This window comes from Bactrocera dorsalis, chromosome 1 (genome assembly GCF_023373825.1).
Source record: "Bactrocera dorsalis isolate Fly_Bdor chromosome 1, ASM2337382v1, whole genome shotgun sequence".
NCBI classification, from domain to species: domain Eukaryota; kingdom Metazoa; phylum Arthropoda; class Insecta; order Diptera; family Tephritidae; genus Bactrocera; species Bactrocera dorsalis.
Window position 1 is genome coordinate 3,191,034 of NC_064303.1, and position 13,148 is coordinate 3,204,181.

The 13,148-nt window shown below is 38.8% G+C and overlaps 1 protein-coding gene across 1 annotated transcript in view; it reads left to right on the forward strand.

Annotated features, from left to right (window-relative positions):
- Nucleotides 1-11,286: 11,286 nt before the first annotated feature.
- The window catches only part of LOC105232365 (developmental protein eyes absent), a 67,589-nt gene continuing 65,727 nt past the window's right edge, over nucleotides 11,287-13,148 (forward strand). The window contains exon 1 of the mRNA XM_049460680.1: nucleotides 11,287-12,555. Within this exon, the coding sequence (XP_049316637.1) occupies nucleotides 12,502-12,555 (54 nt within the window). The 5' untranslated portion in view covers nucleotides 11,287-12,501. The remainder of the gene's footprint in view (nucleotides 12,556-13,148) is intronic.

The following is a 13,148-nucleotide window of genomic DNA, read 5'->3' on the forward strand; positions in this document are numbered from 1 at the left end:
ATTTTATTTCATAATGATATTCTTCTAAAATTGCCTTCCATCTTTTCAATTTGGAATTGTTGTTTTTGTTACTGAGTGCGTACGTAAGGGGTTGGTGGTCCGTATAAATGGTTATTTTAGCAGTACCATACAAATAATTTCTGAGGGAATTGAGTGCCCAGATAATGGCAAGCATTTCCCTTTCGTTAGTTGCATAGTTTTCCTCTGTTTTGCTTAAAGTTCGCGAAATGAAAGTGATTGGTCTTCCATTTTGCTCTAGGACTGCTCCTATTGCATGTTTGGAAGCGTCGGTGGTTAGAGAGAATTCCTTTTTATAGTCTGGATATTGAAGAATCACATCTTCGGAAGTGAGTGCAGATTTAATTTTTTCAAATGCTTCTTTTGCTTCGTTATTAAGTGTAATGGGGACTTTTTTTGACATATTTTTCGAGATGCGACCTTCTTCGCCGCGGAGTAGGGTTTTTAATGGTTTTGCAAGTGAAGCATAACTTCTTATGAAGCGTCTATAGTAACCTGAAAGGCCGAGGAATGACCTCAAATCTTTAAGGTTTTTGGGGTATTGGAAATTGACTATTGATTGAACCTTGGCGGGATTGGTTGAGATGCCGTCTGATGAAATAATAAAGCCTAAAAATTCCACTTTGGTTTTAAAAAATTCACATTTATCAATCTGAACTTTCATATTAGCTTTATTTAGGGTGTCAAAAATTGTATCAATGTGTTTTTGGTGGGACTCTTTATCTTTGCTGAATATGACTATGTCATCTATGTAGACGTAGCATATTTTCCCTATATGGTCTCTTAGGATGTCATCAAGCGCTCGTTGGAATATACCAGGGGCGTTTTTAAGCCCAAAGGGTAGGCGCGTGAATTCATATTTTCCGTTGTTCACGGAAAAAGCTGTCTTCTCAACATCGGATTCCTTAAGAGGAATCTGGTGGAAGCCACTCTTCAGATCGATTACAGAAAATATTTTATTGTCTCCTAGTTGAGAAAGTACCTCGTTTATTTCCGGTATTGGATACCTATCTGACACGGTGACACTATTCAGTTTTCTATAATCGATGACCATTCTATACTTTTTCTCTCCCGATGCGTCCTCTTTCTTGGGGACTACCCATATCGGAGAGTTGTAGGGCGATCTGGATGGTCTTATTATGCCGTCTTCTAATAGTTTATTTATCTGTTTATCTATTTCGTCCCTGAGGGAAAATGGGTAAGGGTAGGATTTCGAGTAAACTGGCGTTTCAGAGTTTGTTCTTATTTCGGCCACTACTTTGGTGGTGTAGGTCAGTCTTTCGTTAGGTTCGGAGAAAAGATGGCTATGTTTATGGATGAGTTTCCTCATTTCTTGTCTATCTTGAGTATTCATATGCGTGTCCCTAATTTGGATTGCGTTTACGTCCTGTGTTTTGTATTCTTTTAGATGAATTTTCGTGTGGTTTGCTATTATCATAAAATTATCCTTACTATGGATTATTGCGTTAATTTCTTTTATGCTGTCATTACCTAATATTCCGTGAAATGTGGTTAGGGTGGGTAGTAGGAAAAACTTTAATTGATTTTTGAGCTTGAAAAGATTTATATATGTGTGATGGGTGATCTTTATTTTGCCTCCTATCGAGTTTGCATGAAATGGGCTATTATTTTCTATTATTTTCCTTGCTAAATGAGGCTGTATGTAGTTCTTGTTAGAACCTGTGTCTAGTAGTATTTTAAGAATTTCTCCGCTCCTTGTTCTACATTCGAAGTAAGGAAGCGAAGAAGTTTTCATTCTAAAAAATGTATATCTGTTGGGTCTAGGATTTCGGGTTGGTTCTGATTGTAGTTGAGAGAGTCCTGGTCAAGAATATGGTGGTATGTTGGTTCTTCAAGAGGGTTTGCAGAATTGGGGCCTTCCGGCTGTATCTGAGAGCAGTTGATATGGAAATTTCTTTGAATTTTGTGGGGTGGATTCGTAAAATTCGAACTTGGACCTTCCTGTCGTTTTCCGGCATACTTGAAGTTCGGTCTATTGGCATAATTTATTGCGTTTGTTCTAATACTTTGGTCTATGTCCATCGGTTCCGGTTTTGGTAATGGTTTTTGCGCTAGAGGTCTTGGGGGTGGATTGTTGTAAGGATTATATTGTGGATTGTTATAGGTGTTATACTGTGGGCTGTTGAATGGTTGATAGGTGCGTTGCGCGAATTGCTGTGGGCGGTATGCGTTTGGCGAAAACGCTTGTTGTGTGCGTGGCATATATGCGAGTTCTGGGTGAAAATATTGTTGAGAGGGTTGTGTATAGACTTGTCTTTGGAAATGTTGGTGTTGTGGCTTTGGGGGAAGTTGTGGTCTATCCATTCTGTAGGGTGTATTGTAATTATTCGCGTGTGTGGTTCTAAAATTTTGGTTTTCTAGCTTCATGCAAAGGTGCAGAGCTTCTGGCAGGTCGGCAGGTTCTTTCATACCAAGCAATTTGGAGAGGTCTCCTGAAAGTCCTCGTATGAATGTATCGAGTGCTTTCTCCCTATAGGTTCGAGAAAGAATTTCTATTGATTCTTCGCTCATCTCCATACAGGCGATTTTGTTAAGAATTAGTGACAGATGTGCGTATACTTGCGAATAGAAGCTTTGTACCGATCGACGTCCTTGGATAATGCACGTCATTTGATATTCCAATGTACTTAAATCTCTTTTATCCGCGTAATGCGTTGTTAAGCATTTAGAGATCGCTGTCCAATTCAGCGGTGTGTTGTAAGATTCGAGTACCGCGTCGGCCTTACCAACTATTTTATTCCTAATTACGTTTAAGATTCCAAAATATTTTGGAGTGCCTATCAAATTTTCATAGATTTTGAGGATGCGCTCAACGCTTTTCCTCCAACTGCTAAATTCGGTGGGGTTTCCGCTAAATTCTCTAAGTGACCTGACAACGTCTGGGATTTTGTCCATATCTGAAAGATTGTTCCTATAACGTTCGTCAATCGTTTGGTCCACTATGGGTGCTGGGATCATGTCATTCTTAATTATACTTTGTATTATGTTTCGTCCATCTGTGAGTAGTAATTGACCTAGTAGTTCTCTTACTTGATTTGCTAAATCGGGTTGTGCAGGATTTGGATTAGGTGAGGGTAGTACTGGTGGCCTTATGAGGTTATTGGGATTTGCCATTTTTTTTCTTCCCTTTTACTTACTTGAAGATTACGAAATATATTAAAAAAAATCTATTTATTATTTTATTTTCGCTAAAACTAATATTTCCTATTTTTCGTTGTTAACCCTTCTAGGAAAGGTAGCTTTTCTACTCTGGAGGGTCCGGGGGAATCGCAGAGTTAAGCGTTGTTATAGGTTTTTTATTTATTTTTAGTTACTGGCTGTACGAGCCTTTTGTTATTTAATTTATAATTTATAAATCTCTGGAGGGTCCGGGGGAATCGCAGAGTTTTTATTTGTTATAAGCTGGAGGGTCCCCCCGAAGGTGGTGAATCGCAGCTTTAGTTTTTGTAAATTATTGGCTGTACAAGCCGTGTTTTATATTCTAAGATTTTAAATATGTACTTAAATCTAGTTTATTTGATTCGAACTATGTATTCGGAGAAACCAAAAGATGAAAGATATTGTCTTCTTATTTTATAACAAGATCTAATAGTGCTTATTTTTAAATAAATTTATTAATATAATATCTATTTGCTTAAAGTTTATTAATATGGTATTTATTTAGCTAACAAACTTGGCTTTTCAATCGATTTATTAAATTTGTCTCTTGTAAACTGAATTTAGAATTATATATTTACATTTGAAATGTAACTTGAGCATTTATTTATTTAAAACAAAGGTGTTCAAGAATATTTTTATTATGTTTGACTTATCGATTTACTTACATTAATACTAATTTGAGTCGCATACTGGTGAAGGCTTCTGTTTTCCGGGCTGGCTGTCCTATGACGTCCTGTTTGGATTTGTTTATAATCTTACTGAGGGGCCTTTATTTCCCGTGATGCTGCCTTGTTGTGTTCCTCGGGTGGAGTGTTGTATTCTGGGTAGCACTTTCTGCTTTACCCGTCGTAGCACTGTAGTATGTGGCACTGTTGAACTTTATACGATACTGTTCAATTCAGGTAGCACTTTCTGCTTTACCTGTTGCACTATATTCGTTCGATTAGGTAGCACTTTCTGCTTTACCTAATGCACTAATTTACTAAATCCACGCGAAGGAACACTTTTTAGCTCGGGCGCCAATTATTCATTCTTCCACTTAGATGTGGAAAAAAAACAAATTTTTTTAAAGTTTAATCATTTATTGAAGTTTACCTTATGACTACTTAATTTCGACTAGTCTACCTTACGACTACTTAAATTCGACTGCTTAATACTAACAATTATGTCTTAACTCTATACCTATCAATAATTTATGGTCACATTGCACTTCAATGTGACCGTATAAAATTCGGCTGCGCTGACGTTGTAACTCTGCTGTGGTGTTGTTGTTGATTTCCGCAAATTGTTATTTTGCGTTTCCTGTTTTTGAGTTAATGCAGACGTGTCGTCAGCAATTTTGGTTTATTAATTTTATACTTGTGTTTTTAAGCAATTTTGGTTTATTAATTTTATACTTGTGTTTTTATTCGCTTGTTTATTGCTGTGTTAGCTAATTTATTATTATCGGCCATATGTTAACTTGTATGTCGGTCAAGTTGACTGGTAGACTGAAAGCACACAAGTAAAAGGCGACTTTGTGGCAAAAGTAGGAAGGGCTTTCTGCACACCCAACACACACCATATATGTGTAGTAAGTATGTGCGTAGACATGCTTTCGTTTAGACATCCGCTTACAAGCAGCAGGAAAGTAGAGAAGCTGTGTGCGGCTCCAAAGCCGTTATGCATGAACGCCAACCGACGGCGATTGCGCTCGTGATTTAAGCAGCAGACGTCGATGCCGTTGGCATCACCGCTCCCCCAACACTGCTGCCATCTTTTGCTGTGCAGGAGGCTGCAGCTGTGCTGTACATTTGCAGTATCAGCTGCTCTTCATATATTCTCAAAGGCGATCGGTAATCGTGTGTGCAGTAGACTGTCCGATCTGTGTGGTCGTCGGGCTTATGGCTTTCTTGTGCGGTTGGCTGTCTTACGAGACACGGTCAGTTGCAATGACTGAGCACGTGTGTAATCCTATTAACCGTCAGTCAATATGAGCGCTCATACTTGACTCGTACGTAATGCTGTATGGATTTTGTTTTTGTTGTTGTGTGAGTAGAGTGGTTTTTCTTTATGAAAATAACAAAAATTTGTTTGTTTACTTTTCATAAAAAAATTCGTTTCTTCATATTCAAAATGTTTTTGAAAAATATTTTTGACAATTTTTGAAGAAATTTTTTTCTATGCTTTGTGGGCTGAAAATCCGATTTTTAATTTAATTTTTAAGAACTTTATTATACAAATTATATTAAGTTTACCGCGCAGTTTATAAGACTTAGAGGGAAGTGTGTGACAGCATATGAGGAACTGAGTCGACTTATCCTTGTCCCACTGTCCGTATTATAAACGCGAACCAGTGGCTCAGTTTTTGAGATCTCGCTCTGAAACTTTGCACATGTCGTTTTCTCTCAAAGGTGCTGTACTTTTGTCGGAACCGCTGAAATCGGACCACTATAGCCTAAAGCTATCATACAAAAAGTGAGGGATTAATCTTAAGTCCTTATATGGAAAACTTTTTTCTTTGCAAAAATTACTTCTTGAAATTTCAAGCTCGAGACAACTCTACAATCATAGAACAAATGGTTCGGATTGGACCGCTATAACATACAGCTGTCATATAAACCGATGGTTTAAAATCCAGTCCTTGTATGGAAAACTTTCTTATTTGATAAGATATCATCACTAAACTTCACATGAATTATTATCCAAGTCAACGATACAACATTACCACGTATTATTCAGATCGGATTACTATAAAATATAGCTGCCATACAAACTGAACGATCAAAATAAAGTTCTGGAGAAACTGAAGGTTTCTACATTTAAAATTCTACAACAAATCACGTCTAAGTTAGCTTACCGTTATTTTCACTGTATATATGCTCACTAGCATGTCCAAGCTGCTCTAATGTGTACAAAAGCTCGTGATAAACATGCGAGTAAATATGTATGTATGTATAATGCATGTTTGTAGTGCACATTTTATAATAAGAAAATTTGATCCTGTGCAAAGTGTATTTATTGGTTTGCTAATCTTGTATTCTGTATATTTTGTAATCTAATTTAATGCAATTAAAGTCAATTGCTTCAAAATCAACAACACAGCGTGTTAGAAGCGTTGATGGCCGTGGCAGGGCAGCAGCGGGGAGTGTTTTTGCGCAATCGAATGCAAAAAATAACGCACATCCTTCAGCGTGCCAAACCGCTATTGGCCCACCTACAACATAAGTTCCTACACATATACACATACACATGCATACATATGTACATATTTTAACACCAGCGTGCACTGCTTTTGCTATAAGTTTTTATTTCTGTATGTATCTCGTCAATGTGAGAGCACATCCGTTTTGCACTCAAAAGGAGACAGGTTGCATTGACAATTGAGTGGATTCGCTTATGCGCCGACGCATTGTCCAGCCATTGCCATGGTTCCTGCCAAGCCGCTGGGGGTTGTATGTCTGTGTTTTTGTTTTGGCTTCATTGCTTTGGCAGTGTGGCTGATTTCGGGGAGTTTCGTGTGCGTAGGTGGAGAACTTCGCTTATTTTCATGTTGACTCGTCAAGCGAAAATGCAAAATGGCTACGCAAATATTTACCAAAGGCAACACCGGGAAAAATTGAAGACAATGTGATAATAAAATTGTAAAAATTTACAAATATGAAATAATAAGCCAATTAAATAAAGCAAGAAACATCTTTGAATCGTTCAGTAAGGTCTTTTTCACATTTTTTGGGAAAATTTAAAATACATATATATTTTTATACCATAACTAATAATTTTTTGAAGGCCATGGTGCCATCCGGTATTTTCAAATTTTGGTAGAAGGCCTGGGATTTCCCCTGACCATCTTTATAAATACTGTAGTTATAGCCACCGTTAGCTGCTTCCACGGCCTTCCTTCCTTCACGGGAGATGGCTCCGTCTTCCCTGCTGTGGTCGAGCACTCCGAGATCTATGGAGCCTTAGTTTCTTGTCGAGGGAGGCCTCCACCTACTGCGACCTCTGTTGCTTTAGAGCAAATTGGGCACCGCTCGATCTCCGTCGCTCAGCACTATTTTAGACCACTCAGGTATACTACAATGCTGGATTCCTGTCCATTGTCATTATTGCCACCATAGCGCTCTAAGATCTTCGTTGCTAAGCGACAATCAGACTTTAGTTTTGTTTTGAGGCGGAGCCCTTAGCAACTGTCGGGGCATCCGGACTCCTAACAATCGGAATCGAGTATCGTCTGCTGATGCTGGGAGTTCCCTTCGCACCGAAACTCTATTTTCGCTACATTTCGTCAAGTTTCTGCCAACTGCCCCTACCAAATCACCTCCTTTGAGAGGTATTCGAGACTGATCGTCCGTTCGAGTCTTCGTTTGTTTTAGAAAATATCGATCCCGGTCTACTTACTCCCATGCTCTTTATTTTGTATAGTTTATTGTTTCCATGCTAAAAATGTTCTCACTCAGACCCGCTCAGAAGTACTCATGAAGGACCTTTCATGGTCCCAAAGTTATCTTAGTGATAAGACCGGAAAGAAGGAACGCCCTTATAAGGCAGTAACTTCAGAGCCAACCAGCGCAAAGAGGAGGTCATCTCCCTGCACCTATCACACTAACTTGCCAAATGATGAAGGGAGAGGAACGTACTCTAAGGCCTGCCAAGGTTTGTACGAAACGAAGGCAGCCTTGGTACTAACCCAACAGTCATTTTTGTAGAGTGTCACCTGTACATAACATGATAGAGTCACATGGGTACCAACCCAGGGGTTAACCGCGTCTGTCAGAAATTAATTTCAATACGAAATTTTTCACAGTGTAACTTTATTAAAATTTTAATAGTTTACCTCCTACCATGAACTGCTCTTCAAAACTCATCACATATTCTGAAAATTCTCCCTCTCATCCACGATTCAGCGAATCTCTACTGAAATAAAATCACAAAATCAACTTTGCAATTCATTGAATTCTTTTGCCTGATTTAACAATATTCGGCGTAAAGAATCCAACACTCGACCAAACAAGAAAGTAAACTGAGAGAGTTCGAAAGAAAGCAATTCTACTTCCAGGCCAATTTAAAGTGTTCGTCTGCTAACAAGGTCGCCACAAGCGGCTGGACGGCCAGGCTGTTGGATAACCGTATTTGTTCGACCGTTGCTCAAGCTGCAGACAGGGCCGACCGCATTATTGGCGACAGCCACAAGGGCGAAAACAATATTAAAGCGAGATTCAGGTGGTACGTTATGACATTTTTTGCCAATATTTGTTGGAGCAGCATGTTCCACTTGTATATTTGCTTGTCTACTCGATTTAATCCCCGTTTTAATAACATGCTGATGCCATGTTTCTCCACATTTTATGCTATATTTTTTTGTAATATGTATTGTTTTTGATTTTGATCAATTAAATTTTGCACAATTGACTGATTTTGGCGGAGCGCCACAGTGTCGTCATTGTGTGGTGTGCTTATGCTTGTTGTTGGTATTCATATTTACGGGTTTAAATAACAACTTTAAAGACCAGCAGTTGTTGAACTGTCTACAAGCTGTGATTTAAATTTTGGATACTCAGAGTTTTTTCTTTCTACATGCTTACTTAAATTTTGCATTAGTGCCGCAAGACTAATATAAAAAGAAAGAAAGTAGTTTCGGCTGGCGCCCAATCAAGTGTGTCGGGTTAATGAGGTGGACTATTTTGCGACTATAATGCGACATAAGTCTGTGTATTGGACACAAAATTTAGCCACATATCTGTATTTTGCTTATATATCATAATTCTTGTTTATTTAAGCTTAGAAAAACTTCTCTAGTTTTCTTGGAAGGATATGCGCTTCGTGGAAGGATCTCAATCAAGCTTAAGGATTGTGTGGATCACTCACATTTTCACCATTTTGATGGATTTTTTGTTGATAGTGTAGAATATTGGATATATGGTTCCGAAATCAGTATCAGAAGACTGCTTTAAGTAGATATAGAACTGCAGTGTAGTAACCCTTTGCAGTGGGTGGAATAGTAAATTGAGAAATTCTAATGAAAGAGACTCTTAATCACTTTGCAAGAAAAAATATTGTAACAGAATTAGATCAGCTTTATCGTATATAGTAGACCTATTCTTAGTCCTTAGTAGCCAAATGGAGGCTCAGCTAGCTAAAGTATTCGTCATACAAGACGTCAACACTTTTTGTTAACTTTAATAGGGAGTTGATATATAATTTTGATACTTTATTTATTCCCTTGAACTGCCAAGGTCTTAGATATTTCAGACGAATTATAAATAGTGCTGGACAGAAGCACAGAAGGTGTTCCAGCGTCTCTCTTATGCCTACTTCTCTTCTTTTTCTACACGTACATCGTAGTAGACCTGCCAGTAGGCCAATAACCGTCCTGCAGTCCATGTGAGTAAAAAGCATGCGTGTTTTCCTTCAGGGCTCTTGCACATGCTCTTGTTGATCCTGCATGCCCTTTAGGTATTCCATTTCGCCCTGATCAGTCTCTCAATGCATTCGGAAATTTCTTGTCTATCGTTTTTAGTAACTTCCGTATTTCCCGTTTTTGTTCGGTAGCCAGTCGGATGACACTTTTGGCAATCTCGTCCGGTGTTTCGTTTCCCGGCATACCTTTGTGCCCTGGAACCCAGTCAGTATATCTAACTTAAGATGCGACTGAAGCTAGAGCTAGATCTGATTTGGTCTAAAACCCCAGGATATGAGAGTATTCGACACAGTACCCGCTGGGTGACACTAAGCAATATTTCAACTTCGTTAGAAAGCAAGTGGAGAAGAACCTGGCTAAGCGGTATCTACGCCAATGAAAAAGAAGAAATCAGAGAAAGTTACATATTTTGAATAAAATCTGAACTCCAGAAGCGGCAAGGCATTCCAGCGTGTAAGACCGTTTCTCTCACTCGGTGGTTATAGTTCCAAATATTAATTCTTAATATAATGAGCACTTTGTCGTGCCATATCAGGAACTTCGTATATAGTTAAGATGTGAAGAAGCTAAACAATATAAATCGTGGGATTATAAGGGTTATGTCCAAGGTTTTCCTCTACTCGGAAGAGTGCATTTTGGTGTTTTTGGGAGAATGGGAATAAAAGTATCTATAAATCTGAAATCAGTTGCCAGCGGTTATAAGATTTTATATGAACCTTTCCTAATTCGATATTGTGTCGGTTCAATACTGTTTGCCAAGAACAGTGTCAATGGAAAAGATTTCCATTTCTATTCGGTTTTGGATTTTTTGTTTTGGAGGAAGTTGAGTCTATTGTCCAACTTTTGCAAAACTGTGGTTGAAACAGCTCGGAAATCATATCCTCACGGAACCTGGAAAAATAGCGGGAACTGACTTGGTTTTATCAATTTTTGAGAGTCTTTTCGATCGAGTTCCTTTTTGGAGTATTTAGGTATCATAATAGACCGGCTTTCTCACCTGTTCAAGTCAGACCCGTTTTGGATCGATATTTTGACCTTAGCAAATCTGACCTTTTAACCTGGTCTTCCATATTGTTCTTTTTATCTCTCTTTCTCCTCATTTTAACCTCAATAATCGAGTCAAATCATCCTCTTATACTAACTATGTGGTAAATCGAATAACCGTATTATCCAAAAATTATCGCTCTAATACTCGATAATCATTACCGATGACCGCATATTTCAAAATATTGTACTTAGGAACAGCTAACCACATACAACTAAAATCGAAGTGTAGTAAAGCAATTAAAATCGTTTTGAAACTTACCGATGTCAACGCCGACGGCAACCCAGTCGCTTGGCTACGCCTCGTTCGGGTGGTATATGAGTAAACTAATACCTATACACAAGCACACACATGCACAAGACACCACAGGCGCATTGAGTGAGCGTTTTGGCTGGCATGGCAGGTCGGCTGACTGGTTGGTTGGGCCGGCCAGTGACGAAAGCGTCAAAAAGCGCTCAAAAGGGCGGTGTGTATTGGTGTGCGTCAACACCGAAAACAAAAAAAATGCGTTATATAAAAAAGCAACAACAATTTTGTTGTGTCACTACCACCACTAAAAGGTGAACAAAAAAAACAACGAATTTTAGTCGCCTTGTTGGGTGTGCATTTGTAACTGTAAGCACGAACGCCAGCAGCTGTCAGCCCACCATAGCTTGCGCGGAGCAGTCGCGGCAGCAGGCCAATCAGTACGAGTGCAACTTTGTTTGAAAACGCATAAAATGACAATTGGAATTTGCAAATGTTTGTAAATACGCGTGTATTTGGGTTACTATAAAATTATGGCATGCTAATTAAACAATAAACGTTTGCTACGCGAGAGTAGTTCAAGAAATAATATGATACATATGTGTGTGTGTATATATGTATTTAATATAAGCGTTTATTTTTTCATATAAACACACCGCGTATGCCACGCCGTCGGTGAAATGTCAAACATTTTATTTTTACTGCGTTTAATGTGAAAGGCTACAAGCGATAAATGACAAAATGACAGCAACAGCAAACTAAAATTCGGCCGCAAACAAATTGACATTTCCCTATTGACACATAAAATGCAACTTCAACTGGCCGCTCACTAATTAATACGCTTGTCTGCCTGTGCCAATTAGCGACGTTCGCAGCTTGTTAATTAATGTTGAGTATCAGCAATTAAAATAACAGTAAAACAACAATATTCTAGAACAACTGCGTCGCAGAAAAAAAAGCGAAAAATATAAAATGTTTAAACTTTGTAAATTTACTGCAAATTAATTGCTCATTAGCGCGTCGTGACGATCATTAACTTGCGCGTATATTAGCAACAATCAGCCACCACGACAACAACCAACACAATCAACAGCAATCATCTGCAAGTCTCACCCAATTGTTGCAGCTGTCCGCACTGACAGCAGCGCCTGCTGATATTGCCGTCAGCGGCTGCAGAACGTCACGCGCTTTCCCATCTGCATTTTTATTGACCATCTGGATTGACACGGTCGTCGTCGCTTCTGGACGCGCGCCTTGGTGACTGCTGCGCCTTCTTCTTTTCTTCGCGTCATCTGCATACATATGCGCATGTGTGCGTGTTCCTCTGCGCGCATTGCAATCGCGAAATCGCGACATTTATTTATTACAAGTGTCAATGAGTGAATGTCAAGTGTCGAAGTGATTTACTTGTGTCATCGTATTGCCGTCGGCAGCTTTGATGCGCGTCGTGTTTTTTTTTGTGTAAAAAATGTGGAGAATTTGCTTTTATGTTTGTTTTTCGTATTGCGGATTTCTTTGATTTGCTACAAGTAGCGCTATAATTTATCGGTTCGTAACAATATATCTGACAGGCGCAGTGTGTTGGCAGCCGTAGTTTGTGCAACATTGAAATATGTTGTATAATGTGCCGTGTTATCAAAATTTTTCAACACTGGATTACTACAAGGTGAGTTTAGATGCTATTCAACGGAATTTTGAATTTTAACATGGATACATACATACATATATGCCTATATCGATTAATCCGTTCTGCAATGCAATGGTCTGTACCGATCGAGTTATACTTGAGTACCTACGTACATAATTCTGTAAGATATTGATCATCTGTTTTATGTTTTGATAATAATTAGGTTATGTACCATATGTTTATGTGCAAAATTCGGACAACTAACTTCTATGAACAACCGAATTCATTTTATAACACCGGACAAAAATTTTTCTTTAGTTCATGGTCATTTTGTTGTGTTTTAATGGTTATCTACTTTACGTTACGATGGTAAGGTTCAGATAAGTTGTAATCGAGGTATCCAACGATAGGCCTAGGAAACGTGCTTATTCGACGGGGTCGGACCAAAGGGAGAGGGGTGTCAGTGGGGTTAGTTTAGCGCAGACGCAGCAGAAAAATTTCTCCGGACCCGGGTTGAACTCATTGCCAGCACTAGTCAAGAGGATACGGAGCTACCATGTTGTAAGGCGTTTCTGTAGTGATGACAAAACTAATCTAAAACTTACAGATCCTAACGAGGTTAGATCTCCGAA